Raw genomic sequence first — 25080 nt, 5'->3', positions numbered from 1 at the left:
ATTATTTCTTTCATTCAGATCTAGGATGTGTTTAAGTGTTCCCTTTATTTTTTTGAGCAGTATATAATTAATTATAAAATGGGTTTGTTGAGCCCTAAATGCTGATTTTCTGACAGCCGTGGTATATCAGACCGTATAGCACAGGTATGACAAAAAAATTATTTTTACTGTCCTAATTACGTTGGTAACCAGTTAATCATAGCAATAAGGCACCTTGGGGGTTTGTGATATATGGTCAATATACCATGGCTAAGGGCTATATACAGGCACTTCACATTGCGTTGTGCATAAGAAGAGCCCTTAGCCGTGGTATATTGGCCATATACCACACTCCTCTGGCCTTATTGCTCAAATATATAGTTGAAGTCAGAAGTTTACATCCACCTTAGCCAAATACATTAAACTCAGTTTTTCACAATTCCTTACATTTAATCCAAGTAAAAATTTCCTGTCTTAGGTCAGTTAGGATCACCACTTTATTTTAAGAATGTGAAATGTCAGAATGATAGTCGAGAGAATGATTTTTTTCAGCTTTTATTTCTTTCATCACATTCCCAGTGGGTCAGAAGTTTACATACACTCAATTAGTATTTGGTAGCATTGCCTTTAAATTGTTTAACTTGGGTCAAACGCTTCAGGTAGCCTTCCACAAGCTTTCCACAATAAGTTGGGTGAATTTTGGCCCATTCCTCCTGACAGAGCTGGTGTAACTGAATCAGTTCTGCCCACAATCTTTCTATTGGTTTGAGGTCAGGGCTTGTGATGGCCACTCCAATACCTTGACTTTGTTGTCCTTAAGCCATTTTGCCACAACTTTGGAAGTATGCTTGGGGTCATTGTCCATTTAGAAGACCCATTTGCAACCAAGCTGACTGATGTCTGGAGATGTTGCTTCAATATATCCACATAATTTTCTTGCCTCATGATGCCATCTATTTTGTGAAGTACACCAGTCCCTCCTGCAGCAAAGCACCCCCACGGTTGGGATGGTGTTCTTCGGCTTGCAAGCCTCCCCCTTTTTCCTCCAAACATAACGATGGTCATTATGGCCAAACAGTTCTATTTTTGTTTAATCAGACCAGAGGGCATTTCTCCAAAAAGTACGATCTTTGTCCCCATGTGCAGTTGCAACCGTAGTCTGGCTTTTTTATGGCGGTTTTGGAGCAGTGGCTTCTTCCTTGCTGAGCGGCCTTTCAGGTTATGTCGATATAGGACTCGTTTTACTGTGGAAATATATACTTTTGTACCTGTTTCCTCTAGCATCTTCACATGGTCCTTTGCTGTTGTTCTGGGATTCATTTGCACTTTTCGCACCAAAGTACGTTCATCTCTAAGAGACAGAGCACGTATCCTTCCTGAGTGGTATGACGGCTGCATGGTCCCATGGTGTTTATACTCGCGTATTATTGTTTATACAGATGAATGTGGTACCTTCAGTCGTTTGGAAATTGCTCCCAAGAATGAACCAGACTTGTGGAGGTCTCACCGCGTCGCGGGTCTTCTAGCCATCATCGATCCACTTTTCATTTTCCATTTGTTTTGTCTTGTCTTCACACACACCTGGTTTCAATTCCATCATTACATGTTGTGTATTTAACCCTCTGTTCCCCCCCATGCCCTTGTCCGGAATTGTTTATTGTAGTGCTTGTGCACATTATGCTGTTGTGTAACGGGTTTTGTTTACCCATTGAAATATTTGTTCTGTTTACGGTGGTTTTATTTATTAAACTGCGCCGTTGTAAATCAGTTTTCGCTCTCCTGCGCCTGACTTCTCTGCCGCCAGTACGCACCCCCTACAGTATCTAAACTTCCGACTTCAACTGTAGCTATTGGCTGTAATCACTGCCAAAAGTGCTTCAGCAAATCACTGAGTGAAGGGTGTGAATACTTATGTAAATGTGATATCAGTTTTTTTTTTTTATACATTTGCAAAAATGTCTAAAAACCTCTTTCATTATGGTGTATTGGGTGTAGATTGATGGCGGAAAAAACATTTGAATCCATTTTCGAATAAGGCGTAACAAAATTTAACAAAACAAAATGTGGCAAAAGTGAAGGGGGACGAATACATTTACATTTACGTCATTTAGCAGACGCTCTTATCCAGAGCGACTTACATATACTTTCCAAATGCACTGTATCTGGCTATGTTAGCAAAATCACTACATTTCCCGTCAAGCCAAGCGGGAGAGGCTGCCCATTGTCACAGTTCCAATACCAGTCAGAAATGTCCAGCTAAACCTACGCCAATGACGCGTGTGGATCTTAAAACTGAACTTGGACCCTCGTTAAGTAACAATGATATCCTTCGCCACTGTCGTCTTACGACAGATATCAAACTAGTAATTACTATTCAACAAAACAATACATACTTTTCATGTTTATATTGAAGTTTAGGGTGCAATATTCATGAAGTTTGGCAATGAGGATGAAAACTAGCATAGTTCAGCTAGTTAGCTAGTTTATCCTGTGCTATTCGAGATCCTCCTGACGTCTCTACCCTAAACCCTAACCCCTACCATAACCTTAACCATTTGAAATATGAACTTCAATGGAGTAGGGACATCCCAAATGTCCATAGGGGGAGCAGGGAGGGGGAATCGTCTATAGCAGGAGCAGGTACCTGACTAGTGGTGGCTATTCAGCAGCCTGATGGTCTGGGGGAAGAAGCTATTTGCCAATATGCCATTTTCTGCCATGATGCTCCTATACTGCCGGGACTGAGTGATGGAAGTGGGGCATACAGGCTGTGGCTTGGGTGGCTTGAGAGAGCTTTCAATGTTGTTCAGATGATGGATATACTCTTTATAATGAATTATACATCTTATTTATTTATTGTCCTATCATGGTGGAAAAGCGTTTTAAAATAAATTATACATTTATTTATTGTCCGATCATGGGGAACAAAATGTTTTAAATAAATTATCTAATTTATTTATTTATAATCCTATATTGATGGAACGGTTCACAATCCTATACCTAGACACCCACCTGAATGACCCAGATACTAAGTCCCTAACTGTTTTATGGGCCTGCTGTAAGCGGTCTGTATGCAGCCAAAATGCAGTCAGAGACTAGAGCAGCACTGCCCCCTCAAGATTCTGAGCCTGCTTGGCAGGGTTGGTCCTGCAAAGCCAAAGCCCCCTAAAGGGAGAGCATAATATACAAGGAAATTCTCAAAGCTGCTAATGAGAACCTTGACGACCTTGTACCTAACCTGTGGGAATTCCGGTGGGGTGCCTCCACCCAGGCAGTGGCAGTGCTGGCAACACTAGCTGCAGTAACCCATGGGAAGGGGGTCACACTTGGACATTCAGAGAGGGGGTATATTATTGTGGCCCTGGTGGGACAAAATCAAAAGTCTGACTGCATGGAGATGTTTGGGAATATGGTCAATACGGGGGATCGTGTTGTGGGTGTTTCAGGGGAAAGGGGTACATTTGACCTCCATCATCTAAGACGTGACAATGGTTAATAAAATCTCCCCATTTCTGCCAATTTCTTTTCACAGTCTTGCAGGCCACCTCATACAGTTGCAACTGTATATGCATTTGTAAATCAAGACTTTTCTTGAGTTGGGCTCTGGGATGGTGCAACTGTTGAGAATGTGAGCCTATGGTTGTGTTGGGGAAAAAGGTTGAGTGTGTATGAGTGTGTGGGTGTATGTGTGTATCCCACAACTGTTGCAAAGGAGTAAAAGATGTTAGGGACAATATAGGATGATTCACAATAATTGTTTGCTAATATAATAATTGCTTGCAATAATGTAATTTTGGTATTGGCGAGACTGGTGAGAGATAAAATCCTTTGCATAAATGTCCTACATTACTACAAATATTAATAGCTAATTATCGAAAATAAGAAACAGTATTTAAAAAAAATACATTTTTTTTTTTATGGCTATATATAATATAAATCGAGGTGAGGGTGATGGTAATGCATTTGGCGGTTGATCTACTTCTGTTCTGTAAATGGCACTGTGTGCTCTTTTCGAAGGATGGATCCCAGTCTCTTCAGGGCTATGGGATACGGGGAGTCGGGGGTGGTCTGCCGGGCATTGGGATGACAACCCAACTCGGGATGAGGTGGGCTTTTAGCGGGTGGAATAGTGGGGACCAATTGGAGGTTTACTTATTAACAATGCAAATATCATGGTACAGCTATATAGACACTGAATCATCATGTTACTTTTTAATGGTATGTTTACAAACATATATTTTGATAAATAGAATTTAAAGTTGTGTCTCATTATGGTAAGTGGTGATATAAGTATAGCCAGTTACAATTGTAATGGCCTAGAAAGAAAAGAAAAGACGATCAGTATTTACCTGGCTAAAAGAGAAGGAATATAATATCTATTGTTTACAGGAAACTCATTCAACAATTTTAGATGAAGTTTTGTGGAAAAAGGACTGGGGGGGGGGGCAAAATATATTTCTCCCATGGGCAAAGAAATTCAAAAGGAGTGATGGTATGAATTAACAGTAATTTTGATCCAATTGTGCAAATTGTCCAAACAGATCATCAAGGTAGGTAGATTATTTTAAATATGTTATTGGACAATAAACCGATATGGCTTATTAACATATATGGTCCAAATAATGATGATCCAAGCTTCTTTGAAAATATAAGACTTTATCAACTCTACAAGCAACACTAGACTATTATTATGATGTGGGATTTTAATACGGTCTTAAAAACCTCTATGGACCGGAAAGGAAATCACACTACAAACTCTCACCCTCAGGCACTTAAGGAAATCATGAATGTCATGGATATATTGGAATTAGTGGATATACGGAGGCTTAAATATCCCGACCTAGTGAGATATACATGGCAGAGGCTTAATCAAGCTAGTCGTCTTTACTACTTTCTTATGCCATTCTCTCTACCAACCAAAAGTTTAAAAAGTGTTGATAGGGGACAGAATGCGGTCGGATCACATAATTAGCATATATATTACTCTTACAGAGTTTCCACATGGGCGAGGATATTGTAAATTTAATCAAAGCCTACTAGATGATAAATTGTTTAGAACTAGAACAGAAGAACTTATAACTGACTTTCCCAGACATAACATAGGTACAGCAGATCCCCTTATTGTATGGGACACTTTAAAATGTGCCTTTAGAGGCCATGCAATTCAGTACTCATTTATAAAACAAAAGCAATTTAGATCAAAAGAGTCCATATTAACAAAGGAAATTGAAGGACTAACAGTACAGTTAGATAGCAATATAAACTGTACCATAGAGGCACAGAATAAGTTAGAGGAAAAACAAAAAGAAATGGAGGAACTTATTCAAGAAAGATCCAGTGTAATATATTATACAAATAAAGCGAACTGGATGGAATATGGGGGAAAATGCAGCAAATTATTTTTAAATCTTCAATATAGAAATGCTAACAATTTTTTTTATTGAAACTTGTTACAAATGATGGAGTCACACATGATTCACCGAATTATATTTTGAAAGAGGAAGTAAAGTACTTTAAAAATATGCTTTCGTTTCAGTCTCCTCCATCTCCACTAACCGAAACTAATTGTATGTATTTTTTTCCTATTAATAATGTAAAATTAACATCTGTACAGAAAGACTCATGTGAAGGCCGAATTACAGAGGAAGAACTTCTTGATGCAATTAAAGCCTTTAAGGCTGGGAAGACTCCAGGGCTGGATGGCATACCAGTGGAAGTATACCAAACTTTTTTGATATACTCAGAGGAACATTATTAGCATGTTTTAACCACTCCTATATAAATGGTAGATTATCAGACACGCAACAAGAAGGTCTGATATCATTATTACTGAAACAGGACCCTAGTGGTATATGTAAATATCCAGTCCATTTAAAAAATTGGAGGCTTCTTACACTTCAGTGTTGTGATGCAAAAATCCTATCAAATTGCTTGGCGCATAGAATTAAAAAAGTATTGTCAGATATTATTCATCCTAATCAGACAGGTTTTTTTTACATGGACGATACATTGGAGATAATATAACACAAGTACTGGAAACAATAGAATACTATGAAATATCGGGGACACCAGGCCTGGTTTTCATAGCTGATTTTGAAGGCTTTTGATAAAGTACGACTGGAGATGATATATAAATGCCTAGAATATTTCCATTTTGGGGAATCTCTTATAAAATGGATTAAAGTTATGTATAGTAACTCTAGGTGTAAAATAGTAAATAATGGCTACATCTCAGAAAGTTTTAAACTATCTAGAGGAGTAAAACAAGGTTGTCCACTATCGGCATATCTATTTATTATTGCCATCGAAATGTTAGCTGTTGAAATTAGATCCAACAATAATATTAAGGGATTAGAAATCCGTGGCTTAAAAACTAAGGTGTCATTGTACGCTGATGATTCCTGTTTTCTTTTAAAACCACAATTAGAATCTCTCCACGGCCTCAGAGGATCTAGAAACTTTTGCTATCCTCTCTGGATTAAAACCAAATTATGATAATATTACGTATTGGATCACATTTTACATTACCCTGTAGTTTAACAATGAAATGGTCTGATGGAGATGTGGACATACTCTGTATACAAATCCCAAAAGAAAGAAATGATCTCTCTCCAATAAATGTTTATAGAAAGTTAGCAAAATAGATAAGATCTTGCTACCATGGAAAGGAAAATACTTGTCTATTTGTGGAAAAATCACCCTGATTAACTCTTTAGTCATATCACAGTTTAGCTATTTGCTTATGCCTACACTTAGTGACCTGCTTTTTAAATTATATTAACAAAAAATATTAAATTTTATTTGGAATGGCAAGCCAGACAAAATTAAAAGGGCCTATTTATATAACGAATATGAATTCGGCGGGGAAGAAGTTATTAAATATTAAAGCATTAGACCTCTCACTAAAGGCATCAGTCATACAAAAGTTATACTTAAATCCAAACTGGTTCTCTTGTAAATTGGTAGGAACGTCTCATCCGATGTTCAAGAATGGCCTTTTTCCCTTTATTCAGATTACAACTGCTCACTTTCGGTTGTTGAAAAGGAAATAATCTCCAAAATATCGTTATTTTTTTACACAAGCCTTAGAAAGTTGGTTGCAATGTCAGTTTAATCCACCTGAAAAGACAGAACAAATAATACAACAAATATTGTGGTTAAACTCAAATATACTAATTGATAAAAATGTAGCAAATTATATCATAAATAGGACTGGTGGAGTTATGTCACACATGCAGCTAACACAGACATATGGAAATGTCTGCTCTACCCAAAATTACAACCACCTAATTGCAGCATTACCACAAAAATGGAAGAGGCAACTAGAAGGGAAAAAAGTAATGAACGTGTATGTCGGCCCTGCATTAAAGAACATAAATGGTTAAAGAAAAGTGTGATAAATAAAAACATATACCAATTTCATTTAAGGACCAAACAACTGACATATAAATTGCAAAATAGATGGGAAGAGATTTATGATGTACCCATTCCATATGGTTTATGAATTGAAACAAAACACCGGATTCAAAACTTCTAATTTTCCAATCTAAATTACTATACAAAATTCTTGCAACCAATAGAATGTTATATATATATATGGGGGATACAATCTTCCCAGCTCTACAGATTCTGCTGTGAGGAGGCAGAGTCATTAGATAATTTATTTCGGTACTGTCCATATGTAGCTTGTTTTTGGTCACAGGTCCAGGAATGTCTGAAGAATTGCAACATTTGCCTAGAACTAGTGCTGCAGATAGCAATACTGGGTAATTTGAAAAGCCATAGTCAATCAATCAATAATATAATAATTATTTTAGCAAAAAAAATGTATTTTTAATTTACAATCTGTAGAAGCTATGAGAATGGACCGCCCTTGCCCGGAAATTTGTCACTCGTTCATCCCGCAACATTTGTGTTTTCAGCCACCGGTAGCTTGTGGGTGCTTTATATTCGCTACAGTCAATTATGATTGCATGTCTACTTAAATGTTTTCTTTCAACAATTTCCAAAAACTAGGAAAACAAAAACATCATTACTTTTACGAGACGTGTTTGTTCATTAGTAGCACAATTTATAACTTATTTACATTCGTTTTTACATACACTTGCATGTTGACTCCATATTAACGTTGAGGCGTTACGTTTTGACTTTTCTTAGCGGATGTACAGTCATCGCGAATTGAATTATGGGGCGTTTCAGGCCCCGAAGTGAACATAATTGTACACTCTCAAACTCCATTAAAAACGAGGGCTGAGGGGCTTACGTTGTAAACTTCCCTTGTTTGGACCGACGACAGATATGCCGGCGGGAATTCCCCAATGACATAAGGCAGGGTAAGTAGACGAGTGTGTCTTTTATTTGAAACGCAGCCTAAATAGCCTACCTACATTGGTAAAAAGTTGTCACGACGTGCGCGCATGCTGCTCTCTCGCTTACGTGACTCAGCCAATAGCTGTAGCGCTCTCTCAACACACACACACACACACACACCTCCGGGCCACCCATCCAATCACTCAGCAACAACCTGCTCACTGCCTGACAGTCATCAGCAGGTTTTCAAAGTAAACCAATTTTTAGGCCACACCGGAGTCGTGGTCAGATTTGACGAAAGGAGGACAGGAGAGAGCCTGTGTCGAAAAGGGACATAGCCGTGGTCAATCGCGTAATTTAAAGATTGATAATACAACAATTAAAATACAATGACAGCCTTTTAAAAAAAACTCCCACAGTTCTCATCTAGAACAGGGAATTTGTGGTAATGCCATTAGATTGATGGCATTTTGGAAATATGAAAAACACGTGACTGATTCAGGTTATACAATTACAGCTCGGTATGAAACATAAAACATGTTTCCATTGGGATAATATTAAATGTAACACCAAACATTGGCGCGCCAGCGGCTCAGTCAGAACAAAGATTGTCTATTATATTGACAAGATATTCAAGTAACCGCTCTAACATTGGAAATACATGCCCTCAAAGATAGGAGGCGAGATCAGGTGGGACTATTCTAGCCAATGATAGGGCAGATACGCGCGTGAACAGGCCATAATGCCGCGTTTATGTGCTAGTTGGAACTAGGAAACTCAAATGTCCAACTCGCTGACAGGTTGAACGCGGCACGTGTCAGGATTTCCAATAGGAAAAATGTGGCGCCAGACATTTGACAGGTAACATTTAATTTACCGGACATTTGAGAAATGTACCAGACATTGGGTGCTTAACCTGATTAGGGCGTCCACCTAAGGTGTTCAGAATGATAATCACATGGTCGTTCATATTAACAGAACATGCATGTCAAGGATGTAACGATGTGCCAACGATCTTACCAAATTCTGATGATCAAATCAAATGTATTTGTCACATACACAAGGTTAGCAGGTGTTAATGCAAGTGTAGCGAAATGCTTGTGCTTCTAGTTTGAACATGTTATAGTAAAAAACAGCAAAACCACTAGCCTATGTCAATCAACTATAGTATAAACTTTTAGGCTACCTATTCTATTGGTCAGCTTGGCGAGAAAGAAATAGCCTATTCCAAACAGACTGGGACCGTTGTGGGACGATAGATCCCAAATTCATACAACCAGTAGGCTACATAAAAAAAATAAGCAATGAGTCTGATGCAACAGATCAGAACGTCAATCTTAAAATGTTGATAAACTATTATTTCTTCACATTATAAGCGCAACAATGCGGACAAAGTAGGCTACCGCGAATGTTCGTTCCATAATTCAATTAGCAGGAAAACGTTGTCAAAACGGCACTGCACATGTGAGTGGTTTCATGTGGCAGAGATGAAAATATCCAGTTAGAAAGCGAGAATAGGCTACTTTGAAGCAAGTTAAGCCGTGCCTCATATGTATTAAAACGTTTAGGTTTCAAACAATTAAGTAGGCTATATGTTTTCAAAATGCATACTGCCTCCAGCTCATTGCAAAGTGGTGTGGGGCGAGTTGAAGTCTGCCTTCCGTTGCCGTTTGATGCCGCATTCAAATCAAATGGGAAAAACTAATGGGAACTTGGAAATCTACGACTTACGACTTCAGTGTGTTCAAGACAACTGGGACCTGGGAAAAAAACGAGCTCCGACTGATAAAAATCGCTTTGAACGGTCATCCAACTTGGGAACTCAGGCGTCTTTCTAGACGTCCGACTTTCGAACCTGAAGATCACTGACGTCATGATTTGACCTCCATTTTTCTGAATTCCCAGTTGTCTTGAAAGCACCACAAGATGCTCGCACTGTCTGACAGATTTTCCAGTCAATCTCTGTATGCTGTACACCTGTGACAAGATACATAACAAATATACTGTACACACGCACCAATTTAATTCCACTAAATTATGCAAATTAACCCATAGACTGATAAGCATGACTAGTCAAATGTATTTCCATCAATGAATAGGCAAAGAAGCATTTTTTTCACTACTGGATTTTTTTTCTTCTTCAGGGCAATTGGCACCACTTTCATTTATAGGCTTTTATATTTTTTTTTGATGATTTTTATTTATAGGCTTTTATTTTACCGGCTAACGGAAACCCTGGCATGTGTATAACTACAACCAGTTAGCAAGTCATACATTTCAGAGTTTCCTAGTTCCGACTAGCACATGAACGTGGCAATAGAGATAGGACTCTCTTTGTATGTGTGTCATTAAAGTGTCTATGACAGCATGGCCATAGACGCCAATTTAAAGTAGTAAATGTTCTTCTTCATCGGCTGATTGCTCCCAATTCAAATTAATCCCCACCCAGTTGACTATTTTAAAATGATGTAAGCCCTCAATGACAATGTTCATGCTAAAAATAGGTTATATACATGATGCGTCTTCTATTTATCTCTATGAGAACATGCACAACTCCAATATAATATTTTTTTTCCTTCCCAAAGTTGCCTAAATACCACTTAGGCCTATATCAGTGCATTCGTAACAACCTAACCATTACAATACGTATATTTGATCAAATAAACCTGACGTAGCAAATTAGCTATTAAATGTTGTGTTGACCAAATTCGACACTCATTGAACTCCATTCAAAAAGTCCTTACTTTGTGGACAGATTTTGGGTGGAGTAAAATCTCTTGTCTCTTCCTCTCTGGTTTGTGCCAGTTCAACGCTCACTGCAGAGGGGTTAGTAAACGTCAGCTATCATATTTCATATTTCGAGAGGTAGCCAAATACGCTCCACCTGTTAGATAAAAATAAATAAGACTTGAGCAAACGTGCTCAATTTAGTAATAGCATCTGTTTGTAGGCACTAACTCCGCCATGGTTCGTTGGACAAAGCCTATGAGGAAAATAAATGGCATTTTATTGGGGGGGGGGGGGGGGGTTGGGATAAACTCCGATAATAAGGTCTGTGGTAAACGCATGCTTAGGAAATCTTATACGTTTTGTTGTATGAGATAATATTAATCAGCTAAGGTCACCTTTTAAATACTTTTTTGAATGTGTTTTAAAAAAGCACAAAGGCTTCATAATTCATAAAGGTCATGTTAACTGACTTCTATTCTATCATAGAACAAAACGTGTAAGATCAAAGCCTGTGTAAACTGAAAACAGCAATGCAAAAAGGAGAAGAATAATTTAACCTTATCAATTTGATTAGCTTGCTAGGTCTATTGAAAGACCAGAGCTGTGTTCGAATACTCATACTAACTGTACTATTTGTGACGTAAATGTAGTATATAGTTAGTATGCCAAAAATTCTGGGATGTCCTACTACATTCACAAAAATACGACGTATAATAAGTGGACACTTTCAGTGATTTTTTTTGGGGCCCATAATGCAATTCTTCAGAAAATCGTCTCGGCTTCACCACGTCTTCAGATTTGAAGAAAATGGTCGGAATATATGCAGCCGAAGGATACATTCATTGCTTTAACTAATTATGAGAAATGTTAAGAAAATGCTGACCAATGTAATGACTTTTCAAATAAATTACCTTACACGTTATGTTGGTTGACAATTTGTTTGCTACGCTGTCCTTACAGCAGTATGTACCGGTATGTTAGATGGCTACTAATACATCGAACTTGCCAGTATATTTACTATATGCTAACTAACTACCCAACACTTATTGACTTGATTATTCCCGTAATTTAGCGAAGTGGTATAATCATTGCGCGTTCTCAATGGACATTCGGGTGCGTTCGTAAATTCGTTCTGGCTATCAACTCCGATTTCAGAGCACTCTCGTCCGAGTACCTGTCCCAGAGCGCAGAATAACTGATGCAGATGCATTTACGAACGCTCAACGCCAGTTGAATATGGCCGGTGTCAGTAAACGTCGACAAAACAGCGTAATGAAATTGTTGCCAGCAGCACAGTTAGTCACCAACGCTCTGGATAACATGAAAACAGTTTAACCAGCTCTGCTAGGGCAATGCGCCACTACTGAACGGACAAGTGTAGTCAGGTTTGCCGTTTGTTTGCAGTTTTCCTGATAAAATGGGCTACTTTTAAAATCGATGTCGCGGGTGAACATTTATTGGTTGCAGGTTTTTGGGCTACTTGTAAACTGCACCGCGGTTCGCCAAGGCATTTCCCCAAAACAAAATCGATTTCACTGTGACCTGCTGCTGATTATCAGGCAGTGAGCAGGCTGTTACTGAGTGAGTGAGTCCTGATAACTTTTTACCAGTTGTCGGGCGGCTAGTTAGATTGTCATTATGGAGACACCCATTTCCAACCCTTTTTCCATAAAAACATTTAACACGCTAGAATTCATATAACGGCGACAAAGCTCTGGATAACAACTTTAGACGCACTAAAGGCTTTCGATTAATTCGCTCAGAGTTGGTTTAAAGTAAACTGGATTCTAATGTTGACTTTCCTTATGGAAAACCGTATCAAGCAAAGGGGATTACACATGCTCAATTCTTGGGTCTCGAGCGCTGCGCAAGTGGACATTTGCAATGGAAGTTATGGAACTCCCTTGGATGCCTCTGTTATGGGAAAAAGTCCACAATGAAACTGACATTAAATGTGGAGAATGATACATTTGCATCTGTTGGCCATCAAGTAGGCTATTCATTTATATAGCCTACCATTTGATACAATCAGTGGTGCAACTTTGGTTTTAAAAGGGGGTGGGGGGACATAACCTGGCAGGGTGTTCTCCCTCAGATTTTTTGGGGCATCTTAAACCTAATTTCCTGCATTTCTACTAGGGCTGTCCCTGACCAAAAAAATCTTGTCTGATGCTTTAAGCACACAGTTTGATTAAATAATGAAGACACACAGATGATTCAAGGGAGCCAGAGATCAAGATAGCCTCACCTGAAGAAAAAACTGTTCCCAACCCTCCTATTCCCGCTGCTGCTGGCCTTTGCAGATTCTACCATTATGCTCCTGAAGTACTATAGCACTTCAGACATTCCCAGATGGGCACATTTATAGGCCTACATTTGCAAGCAGGCCAGGTAGACTAGTCCTATTTCTATATGCGTAATCAGGTGTGCGTCCTTACTCAACATTGACAGGAGCGTTTCAAACAAAAGACAAAAAAATGTAATGAAATGAACGAAACCTTGTTGAGAGTTGTTGAGAGTTCTGCAAAACATATGTCCACTCCAACAATGAGAATGAACAGTAAATTACTATAATAATATATTGAATGAATTAACATAAATTACCATAACCAAACAACATTGCAGATTAGAAATTATTGGAATTAATGGTAAATGTAGGCTACTACTGGTGATGTATGTAATGGGGAATTGATAGACGGCACACAATTAAGTTTTGAAACAATGAATACCCACAAAATAGCGAGAGAGAATGCATTTTGGAGAGAGACGTGTCTTTTGCATCTGCCACAGTCCCCAAATTCTTGGACCGTGGCATCCCCGTAGCCTCTTCAATGGATTAGTCCACTGAGACAGGCGCAAATCATACAGGTGTCTTGTGTGCCATGAAAAAAAATAAAGTATATGCGACTGCTCGACTAAAATTCTTAATGTTTTCAGTACAGACCTCTTTTGTCATACAGTAGGGTATTCCATATAAGGCACCCCGAAAGTTGCACAGTTTACCCTTAGTCTTGTAATAAATTAAATCTAGTGATACATAACTTGACATTTCTGCCATCCATTGTGACAGGATAATCAACCTTCCAATTAATGGCAATGCATTTCTTAGACGCTATAAATGCTAGGTTACACAGTTTGTTCTGATAAGTCTCCAGTATAAACATTTCTAGCAAACAAAAACAGGGATAAGGGATCATCTGTATACATGCTGAGATAAAAGATCATACTCTTTCCTGGAAATCAAATAGTCGTCACAAGATCATAACATATGCAAATATGTACGCCAATATTCCTTCTTAATTTGCTCAATAACTTTGCGGAAAAGGGTTTATTGGTTTAAATGTGCTAACTGTTCTCTTGCTACAAAAAAAGGTTTTGGGCTAGTTTTCAAGCCTTGTGGGCTGTTTTGAGAGGCCATTGGGCTATATTTTTTTAGCTTGCCCTGGCAAACCTGAGTGTAGTGTTTGTAACGCAAGATGGAGGAGAGTCTGTCTTTCTCGGAGATCCGGAGCCTTCGACCGCAAGGGGGTATTGACATGGTCATTGAAATGCATTATATCCGGCAGAACATAACGTGCTAAAGGGTAACTCGAACAAGGCTTAACATGCAACACAAATTGTGGAGCCTGCCAGAGTGCTTGATGAATGCTAATCTCAGTTACCCATAAGTAAAATCCTCGTGAAAATTGTAATTTAGCCATTTATATGTGAATCTGTCTACAAGAGATTAGATGCATGTTTGTGCTTAAAAATTGTGAGATTACAGTGATCTTTATTTTATTTTTTTAATCTTTATTTAACTAGGCAAGTCAGTTAAGAACAAATTCTTATTTTCAATGATGGCCTAGGAACAGTGGGTTTATTGCCTTGTTCAGGGCAGAATAACTGATTTTTACCTTGTCAGCTCGGGGATTCAATCTTGCAGCCTTTTGGTTACTAGTCCAACGCCCTAACCACTAGGCTACCTGCTGCCCCTTTAGTTTAAACCTAGTTCAGGTTGATGTTAAAACATACACACACACAAACTACTAAATGTTTATCTCTCTCTCCCAGGAGTGCATCTACATTTGGAAGTTGTCAACATGTTCTCTGAGGAAGAGCAGACATCCCCTACATCCTCCTCTTCATCGCCACCTCCATCCTCCCACTTCATCGGGAGGAAAGAAGACGTTATCCAGGCCAAGCGTGTCACCAAGCTGGTGGGCGGGAGGGATGTGCTGGTTCTCTGCCACCAGGGCAAGCTACACGCCATGGACATGCGCTGCTACCGTAAGGATCGGGTCATGGGTGTGTGCAAAATGGATGTTGGGGATAGTGGTGTATTATTTTTTGGGTGAGGGAGCGACAATTTTTTCATGATGTCGTAATTTCCTCAATCAAAGTTTGTACCAACAGATGTAGCCAATTGAATAGCTTAATATGCATAAAACGCATCCTCCAATTGCAACATCTGCCTATGCCCACACATGTTGTCTAAAGAAAATGTTATATTTTTAATATCCTCAAATACCAAGTTAGGCATAGGCTACCTAATTTCGAAATAGGCCATCATCACTGTCAATAGTGAATGATAATTCTTCATATTTTACCAGTGAAACGTCCAAACTGCATCTCCGTGCCAATCATTTGGTTATTCTCAATCAGTTTCATGGTAATATACATTTAGATCTTCTTGAATTACTGTTTCATGAGCTAACTAGAGCAGATGGTGTTAACAAACTAATAGCCTTTCTTCCATTTTGTTTCAGTACAAACATCTTGCCGAGTGGTGCGTTCTGTTGAGTTTTGGCACATGAGAAAAAAAATGTGACTCTTCAGCTATCCATCCTAAAATATCATTCGAAATGAGGTGTTTTAGGTGTAACAGTAATGTTATAGGCCTACTATGCTATGGTATTACTGTATATTCAGTTCTCTTATGCAATCATTATGTGATCTTGCAAGATATTGATTCAGCTTTGATCTAACTTCTGCATAAAGTTCCCTCAGTGCTCACAACAAGCAACCTCTGACAAAAGTCCCTCTACTTCTATTCGAGGTGAAAATGATGAATCAGACACCTTATCGATAGCGACAGCTCATGGTCCTCCTGGAATCAGAAGTTTTTTTTGACTCAATGGAGGAATGTAGTCAGAGAAATGCTGATGAATGTCTTGCTCGAGCTGTGTATGCCACTGGCTCAACGCCGATGCTCACAGGCAATGTGTATTGGAAGAGATTTCTGAATGTTCTTTGCCCAGCATACAACCCTCCAACCAGACATGCTGTAGGTCAAGCAAATCATAGAGAAAGTAGACTGTATTACAATAATCTCTGATGGGTGGTCGAATGTTCATGGGCAAGGAATAATTAACTACATCATCTTCACCCCTCAACCAGTATTCTACAAGAGCACAGAAACAAGGGACAACAGAAACACCGGTCTCTACATTGCAGATGAACTGAAGGCAGTCATCAATGACCTTGGACCACAGAAGGTATTTGCACTGGTGACAGACACTGCTGTGAACATGAAGGCTGCTTGGTCTAAAGTGGAGGAGTCCTACCCTCACATCACACCCATTGGCTGTGCTGCACATGCATTGAATCTGCTCCTCAAGGACATCATGGCACTGAAAACAATGGATACACTACAAGAGAGCCAAGGAAATGGTTAGGTATGTGAAGGGTCATCAAGTTATAGCAGCAATCTACCTCACCAAGCAAAGTGAGAAGAATAAGAGCATCACATTGAAGAAGCCCAGCAACACCCGTTGGGATGGTGGTGTCATCATGTTTGACTGTCTCCTGGAGTGGAAGGAGTCTCTCCAAGAAATGGCCATATCACAGTCTGCCGATATGGACAGATCCAAGAGGATCCTCCTGGATGATGTATTTTGGGAGAGAGTGGTAAGCAGCCTGAAACTCCTGAAACCTATAGCAGTAGCCATTGCAAGGATTGAGGGAGACAATGCCATCCTGTCTGATGTTCAGACTCTGCTTACAGATGTAAGAGAAGAAATCCGTAATGCACTGCCCACTTCACTGTTGCTCCAAGCAGAGGAAACTGCAGTTCTGAAATACATCAAAAAGCGTGAAGACTTCTGCCTGAAGCTCATACACGCCGCAGCGTACATGTTGGGCCCCAAGTATGCTGGCAAGAGCACTACCATGTCTCGCCACCTTGGCCTGGATGAGGGCAAGGTTCTTGGCAGTCTGGCGAAGTACACTTCCAAGCAAGAGCTTTGGGATGGAGATGCAATATGGCAGTCGTGCCAACATATCTCATCAGCCACCTGGTGGAAGGGACTTTGTGGATCTGAGGCTCTTTCCGTTGCCTCCATCATCCTCCAAATCCCACCAACATCAGCCGCCTCAGAGCGCAACTGGTCCTTGTTTGGGAACACACACACCAAAGCACGCAACAGGCTAACCAATACAAGGGTTGAAAAATTGGTTGCCATCCAGGCAAATTTGAGGCTTTTTGAGCCTGACAACGAGCCATCCTCAACAAGGTTGAAAAGTGACATTGAAGATGAGGCCTAAGAGTCTGATGTTCAAGAGGTGGACATTGAGGAGGTCCAGGGAGAAGACATGGAAGCCTGAGAGGAAGACAACTAAAAGCTTTAGTTTCATCATTTTACAGATGTATGTTGAAAATGTTTTTGGGAGATGAATCATTGGGGATCATTCAATATTCCTTTTCTTTTGTTGTTCAGTGAAATCATCCCATGTGAAGAGTCAATTAATTTAATTAAAGTTCAATTCATAACTACATAGTTTTTTTCATTTCTATTGGAAGGATTTAATCATTTGCAATTGTTTACTTATGATAAGGTAAAAGGTTTGTTTCTGTCTCCATATGATATGGTAAACATATCCAATGCAAAAAACATCTACATTTAAATGGTATTAATATTAATTCCCATATATTCCCGTTAATTCCCACAGAAAGTTTCCACCTCTGAATATACCCTAAAATGTGCAACCCTAGTCTCAACCAAAAGCCCATGCAGGCTAAATATCCCAAGCAGGGGTACAGCAACTTCTTGAGAGGGTCAGGCTCCTTGGGCTTTATGGTGACCCCTCTGGTTTGGGTGTCCTTGGCAGGATGGTGTCGCCCACTTTGGCCATTCTGATTGGCCAAAGTGGTCAAGCCTCCAATGGGCCTCTGCAGTGCACATGTAACAGTATAGCTTCGTCCCTCTCCTCGCCCCTACCTGTGCTCGAACCAGGGATCCTCTGCACACATCAACAACTGCCTCCCACGAAGCATCGTTACCCATCGCTCCACAAAAGCCACAGCCTTTGCAGAGCAAGGGGAACAACTACTTCAAGGTCTCAGAGCGAGTGACGTCACCGATTGAAACGCTATTAGTGCGCACCCCGCTAACTAGCTAGCCATTTCACATTGGTTACACACACATGTAGCTTATAGTTCTTCATCATTCTTACCACCGCCAGAGAAGACAAGGAAGAAACCACCATGTATCTACCTATAGGCTGCTGAACATATTTATTTGGTTTGTCATTCTATTGTTTTTCATTTTAGTGGTAATTAAATAGAATTTATTTATAATTTATCTGAATACATTTTCCAGAAATAGTTTTACCATCTGTTTATTCTCATATTGAAAAAAGTGAGGGAGCACCGCTCCTCCGCGCTCTTGCAGAACTACACCCCTGGTTAGGAAAAGGAATAGATTGGGGCTAGAAAATTCCACTCCTCCAAACCAACATTCCCCATGTTTTACGATGGACAGCAAATCAGTTGACCTTTAAAAGCAGCACAATAAAGTCATTATTAGGATTCGCCCAATAATGGAGTAAAGGAGCCTAACCTTACTCCTTATAGTCCAAGGACCTTACATGTTCTGTTTAGAGGTGAATTGGCTCTGGTAGCCAAAACAGCCAGATTCTCCATTTAAACGTGAATCGATTCTCAATTGCGGTGCGGTACGGTTCTAGAAACATAAAACCCTCTACTTTCATATCACAAAAAAATAATTTCACAAATGCAAAATATACAGTTAACAGTTGCAGCCAACAGTATTTTTCAGTGACAACATGTTTGTGGTGTCCGTCTTCCATTTAGCTTACACACAGGTGTTCGGCGATAGCTAATTAGTTTAGATAGTCGACTGTCTCCGGTCTGTTTTCCGTAAACAAGCGCAGTAACAAGAAAATATGGCCGTGTGGGAACCCTAACCCTATAAAAGTGTGTTGTAATTTAACCTTTTTTTAAAATGATTATTTATTGTGATATAAAATATGTTCCTTATGTTTCCAAAACCGTACCGCAAATGATGTGTTAACGTTTTAGAGCAAGCGTTGGGGATCTTAAAAAAAAATGTAAATAGAATGTTGTAGAAGGGTCCAGATATTTTCTCTTTTGTGATTTGGCTTGTTTTTGAGAAACTTACCTCAGCCGCGATTCACTTCATTGCTCTTTGTGTGGTATCAGGGCACGCAAAAGACATGAACAGGCTCCAAAAACACCCAAATAGGTCCTTTTAGAAACGGACATGCTCTCAGTATAGTGATGTAGGTTGTTAGATGTTAGCGTCTATGAATAGGCTATACTATCTATCCCTGACACTGAATTCCAGTGGTGTTGTACTGTCTTATTTTGCCAGATACCGGTGGACCATTGCAGGAGGGAGATATCGAGGTCAGTCGTCTGATTTGTCTTTGACCTACTACTTGTTCCACACTGTCCTCATCAATCCTGTGCTTTACCAGGAATCCCAGGCTCATTCTCCATTGTCTCTCCTCTATTCCTTGCGTCCTCTTTCCTTGCCTCATCAAAACGCAGTGGAGGAAAGTGTCAGACGGGAGGGATCTTCTCCATTGCATTTTGAAAAGGGAGCTAGGACAAACAGTTGAGAAGAGCCCCACTCTTCTCTCTCCCTCCTACAGCTCATTCTCATAGCTAAACAATATTTTGTGTTTTTCTGTTTGTTTGTTCATTCATTCATTTTTCTGATGTGCCCAGGAGTTTGACGGGCGGATGTGCATCGTGTGTCCATGGCACAAGTACAAGATCACGCTGGCGGAAGGCGAGGGGCTGTACCAGGCGGTGAACCCCTCGGCTACACCCCCTAAACCCACCTGGCGCTCCAAAGGGGTCAAACAGAGGGTTCACCAGGTCACAGAGGTCAACAGGGATGTGTATGTCACATTTAACGACTCGCCGGACACCATTGACTCTGACTTCTACCAGACAGAGAGATACAGGGCCACTATGAATAAGGCCCAGCCCAAGACTAAGAAATTACAGGAGAAGGTGACGAGCAGGAAAGTGTAAGGATTTGGGCCATTTTGGTTGGGGAAAAACCCCTGTGATACTAAATGTGGCTTTTGTTAGCGCCGTGGAATAGTAAACGGGCGGTGCAGGTACAAGACTAAGTACTTCCCTATCAGCAACTCAAAGCGTAATCTCTGGGTTATCCTTTCGTGTCCTCCAGTGCACTAACTGAGCTCAATCTTTTCCAAGTTTTCAAACTTGTACACACTTAAATATGTGTTTGTAGATTTTCTGTTTTTGTACAGGTGCAGTCTTTCTATATTTCTTCAGTTTTGTTTGACTTGTAATGTCTGCGTCTATACAGCAAACGACTTCAAGAACAAAAGCAGAACTAGTTACGTTTGTGTGTCTTTTATTTTATACAAAAGATAGTGGTTAAGTGATTTAATGATGTTTGGATGTAAACATCACTGGAGGAATATTACTGGAGGAATATTACTGGAGGAACCGAGATAGACGTGACAAACGAAGAAACTTCCTCTAACATCAGAGCTATAGATGACACACAATGTTTGGTCTCAGTTCAGCAGACAGACCGAAGGCAAGGCGGTTTCCAGCTGGTGCAGATATTCACAGCTGTCTGTTGCCAAAAAAGAGAAGGACAGAGAGATGAGAGGCTGTGTGGAAAAACAGGTGAGCTAGCACTGATACCCTACACAGTCACAGTATCAAGAAGAAACCTTGCACAGAATAGTGTGAAATGTTGTTCCTCGCAGTACCTGAAGATCATTGCAGCGATCCGATTGACTTCAGCATTCCCTCCAGTTTCCCACTCTTATCCAGCGCTTTAACGTCACTGCCCCCACCAACACACTTCTTACCGATGAACACCCGTGGCACCTTCACACACACGCATTCATATGGATTATTAGGCAGCAGCAATATTATGTTTTTCAATTAATGTAGTGTTAGGGTTTGACCAACTATTTGTTTGCATAACCTATATAATATAACAAAGAAGCTATGCTATAATATTAAGTTTATCCTCTATATGATAAGAGCATACTGCTGTGTGAGAGGAAGTGGCTCATGGGATGGTGAGTCATATGGAAAGAATGCAGATGCTGTAAATCAGGGATATGGAAGAGCTTGTTAAAAGATATGGGCAGCAGGATATGGGTGAAATGTATATGCAGAGGGGTGTCGGGGTTTTAGAGAACTGTGCAGTCACAAGATAAATCGACTGCCAAAGATATCTACGCCCAGCAACAGGAGGCGTTTCGAGGTTGGGACCAACCTGCACGCCAACGATAGGATGAGTAAATTTAAACCACGCTCATCCTCCCTCTGTCAGAGTATTTAATGAAAAGCAAAGGATATGAAACTCAGTTCTCTGTCTGCCCTGCGTGGTGACAGAGTGAGCCCGTATATACGAAACATCATATTTACCATAAATGTGTTTGCATTAATTAAAGTACAAAGAAATCAGAAGTTACTATGTGCTGACTATTTTGTTCTGATACCAGATTCGAATTGACGCGACCTAACAGTAGATTGTTTTAATTTCCCTAATGTACTGTTTTGCTGACAATTCAATGGGAAATCAGTGGGGCTACAGTAGCCCACTGAAATGAATGGATCTAAGCCTTGTGCACTGGGTTGTGTCGAACTGTATGCTTTCCAGTGGATGGCCATTCATTTCAATGGGAGGCAATCCGCACCACTGCAACTCATCTGCCAGACTATGCAGACTGGCAGTGTTTTGGATTCGTCCAATTTGTGCGTTGCTTTTCTGTGCGGTATCAGACACAGAAATAGATAAACCACCGAATAAGTGTCTAATGTGTAGCATGATTATTTTTGTTCTGATGCAGTACATAAATTGCGAAGACTACTTAACATTTACCGTACAGCAATGTAATGATGCAACCTGCGCGCTTCAAACCCCTTTTGCGCAACTTCTGCCCGCCTTTCTGAACATGGCTCATTTGCTGAGTCACTGTGACTAACAGTGGCAAGACTAAAATTAAAGTATGAATACACTATCAAAATTAGGCTACTTCTATGTACTTTGAAGGGTTGCCATATACGAAATAAAGGTTTTATATGGCTCCTGGGGGAAAAAAACTGTCGGTTGGTACAAAAGTTAAAAAACAGGCTAGTAAAAGTCTAGAAATGGCTGGATAACAAAGCGAAACAAACATGCATTCACTCACCGTTCGTTCACCTGTTATTTTATTTAGGTAATCCTGGATTTCACTCATGTCATCTCGTCCAGTGATGTCTATGAATTCCAAGTGTCCAGATTTGAATCCATACTTTGACAAAACATCTTTTGCCATTACGCAATATGGGCATAACGGTTTTAGAAACACGACTACTTTGTCCCCTTTAATTCTGGCCGTAACGAATTCCTGAGCCATGTTGCTATTTAGAGAGCCGCTGCGTTATGAATAGAGTGATCCAACAGATTGTAAATATTTATGATTGAAATTGAGAGAGAGTTGGCGAAACCATAGCCAGAATAGATTCCAACCTTACTCTTGTTTACAGCTGCACTGGGGTCGGACAGGCTTCCTGTTTAGATTAAGACACTGTGGAGCCAGCGCAAAATGTGACTCAGAAAACGTATCTCAATATAGGGATGAGAAAAGCTTTGTAGCGAGAAAGAATTGTCCCATTATCCCGTAAAGCACGTCAACTCAAATTTCAATCTGTCAAAATTGTACATGAGATCCATACAGAACTGAGTATTATAAAACACCTTCTAATCAGTTGTACAAAATTTTATTCGATTTTATGGGGTGCGTGAAAAAATTCACAGTCCAAGTGGTGAGATGCGCATTAGACCTATTCTTTGTTGAAGAAAGTGTTACTTGTTCTGGGTAATAAAAATAATTTGAATAAACATAAATAATCCCACCATCATTATTCATTTTCACTTTTGTCCAGTTGAGTCTGCCTTTACCCAACGAAAGGATGAAGTGTAGTAATAGTTGTAGGCCTAGTCTAGACCACCTTATTCGACTACGATTCTAGACCAAGACTGGAAGGGTCGAGACCAAGACAAATTCCAAACCAATAAATATTTTGGGATTCTGAAAAGTTTTTTTCCAACACCAATTTTGCCAAAATGTCTTCTGGCCATCCGCAGTCTGCAATCACAGATTATACATCAATTAACATATTGTTTCGAGACAGAGTCAAGACCGAGTAGATCGGTGTCGAGACAAGACAGAGACAAAGCGGTTTTAAGACTAGAACACTGAATCGCACACCCGTTTTTTTGTGTTGTGCACTACCTTCACTGTACTGTTAAATGAGGTTGTTGCACAGAGACTTTTGACCAGATCACTTTCAATATTGCCTCAAAGACCAATACTTAAAGTTGAGCCTATATATTATTGTGCCTTAAGTTGTAGCTACATCGTTAACCTGGAATGTTGGTGTGAGCTGTTAAAGGAAATGCTCTCAGTTTATGCCTCCTCACACACCAGAAGTAGGAAACCCATGCAATAAAGCCATACAGCATTGTCTTTACATATATCAGGTAGCTTCGTGGTTTAGAGCACTGGGCCAGTAACTGAAAGGTCACTGGTTTGAATCCCCGAGCCAACTAGGTGAAAAATCTGTCTGTACCCTTGAGCAAGGCACTTAACCCTAATCGCTCTGGAGCAGAGCGTCTGCTAAAATGTAAAAATACCCACACATAATAACACTGTAACCAAATACATGGTGTGGAGTCCATTCAAATTGAATAGGTGTGCTTTTCACACACAGATAATCTGTTGATTTAGTGTCTCTAGTGAACAAGAGGGTATTGTATTAAGTGATGAAACAGGGCATGCTGTGGCCACAGCTGTCTCCTTCCAGGAAAATGGCATCACGACACAGGCAGTCTTCATGTATCATGTCATGTATTGCAGTGTGGCTGCCTCTTTCCACCTCTTCCTTTCCCTGATCCCTTACAAACCACCATGAGAGAACCTTAGGAGTGTCCAGTCCAACCCCAACTTCTAGCAACATCATTTTAGTGTTTAATACACTTAAACACTAAAATGATGTCTATAATGCATATCATTGGACTGATAATACAACACACAATTCAAAAGATGACAAGATAAGGTACCATGTTGTCTACATGGCAGGCTCACCATCATGTAAACAATATAATGACAGAGGCTATTTTCCTCTTCATACAAGGGTTTGGTGTTTTTCAGTTCGTTGAGGGGAACACCTCAGTATGTCTCACTTGCTCAGGAAGGGCAGCAAATGTCATAGAATTGCCCAGAATATAGTTCACACATCTCTCCTGTGCTCGTCTTTTAGACAGAGGCTGGATGTGTGACAGCAACTGGTGTGTGACGAGGGACTAGAAGCCAGTAGTACTAATTAGAGGTTACCGAGAAAGGATTTAGAGGAAGTTAAGTTTTGAAGAAATGTATTACTTTTGTCAGGCAGTTTTCTTTATGAGTGAGTAAGTGAAGTTTAGATGGTGAATTAGGTGTCATGACACGAGCAATGCACCAGGGAGCGATCTTACTGTTGAAATGAGTACAGTACTCTAGTCCTGTAGCCTTTTCCATTTGTGTATTTCTGTTCAGTGTACAGTCCTCACATTTTGCTACATTATTTAACATTTTTTATTTATTATTTATTATTCTACAGATCTACACAACCTTATCCACATTTTCAAAGTGAAAGAAAATAATATATCATTTCTTGATTGCGTGAGTCTTCCCACCTCGGCGTTGATACTTGGTGAAATCACCTTTGGCATCCATTACAGCTGTGATTCATTTTGAATAATATTCTACCAACTTTGCACAACTCTT

The 25080-nt window shown here is 39.9% G+C and overlaps 2 protein-coding genes across 3 annotated transcripts; one reads left to right on the top strand and one right to left on the bottom strand.

Moving 5' to 3' along the window:
• The first annotated feature begins 8073 nt into the window (after positions 1-8073).
• LOC115164818 (Rieske domain-containing protein) lies at positions 8074-20639 on the top strand. Of its 2 annotated transcripts, none has more exons than XM_029717636.1 (4): positions 8074-8312; positions 15073-15288; positions 19635-19669; positions 19994-20639. In XM_029717636.1, the coding sequence occupies exons 2-4, from the start codon at positions 15102-15104 to the stop codon at positions 20303-20305; spliced, it is 534 nt and encodes a 177-aa protein (XP_029573496.1). In that variant the 5' UTR covers positions 8074-8312; positions 15073-15101; the 3' UTR covers positions 20306-20639. The 2 variants fall into 2 exon arrangements, with proteins under 2 accessions (XP_029573496.1, XP_029573497.1); XM_029717637.1 differs by lacking the exon at positions 8074-8312 and adding an exon at positions 9019-9150.
• Positions 20640-20642: 3 nt separating this feature from the next.
• LOC115164819 (glutaredoxin-1) lies at positions 20643-22859 on the bottom strand. The gene is made up of 3 exons (XM_029717638.1): positions 22462-22859; positions 21025-21145; positions 20643-20885 (listed from the first exon to the last, which is right to left on the bottom strand). The coding sequence occupies exons 1-2, from the start codon at positions 22666-22668 to the stop codon at positions 21032-21034; spliced, it is 321 nt and encodes a 106-aa protein (XP_029573498.1). The 5' UTR covers positions 22669-22859; the 3' UTR covers positions 20643-20885; positions 21025-21031.
• Between the last annotated feature and the right edge of the window lie 2221 nt (positions 22860-25080).

Source organism: Salmo trutta, chromosome 27, assembly GCF_901001165.1.
Source record: "Salmo trutta chromosome 27, fSalTru1.1, whole genome shotgun sequence".
Taxonomy (NCBI): domain Eukaryota; kingdom Metazoa; phylum Chordata; class Actinopteri; order Salmoniformes; family Salmonidae; genus Salmo; species Salmo trutta.
The sequence above is the reverse complement of the archived record's forward strand: the minus strand, read 5'-3'. Positions and strand labels throughout refer to the sequence as shown.

Coding starts and splice junctions, on each gene's coding strand:
- LOC115164819 (XM_029717638.1), bottom strand. CDS start 22,668: ATGGCTCAGGAATTCGTTACGGCCAGAATTAAAGGGGACAAAGTAGTC. Junction 21,146..22,461: donor AAATAACAGGTGAACGAACG/GTGAGTGAATGC, acceptor GTGTGTGTGAAG/GTGCCACGGGTGTTCATCGG.
- LOC115164818 (XM_029717636.1), top strand. CDS start 15,102: ATGTTCTCTGAGGAAGAGCAGACATCCCCTACATCCTCCTCTTCATCG. Junction 15,289..19,634: donor CATGGACATGCGCTGCTACC/GTAAGGATCGGG, acceptor TTATTTTGCCAG/ATACCGGTGGACCATTGCAG. Junction 19,670..19,993: donor TGCAGGAGGGAGATATCGAG/GTCAGTCGTCTG, acceptor TGATGTGCCCAG/GAGTTTGACGGGCGGATGTG.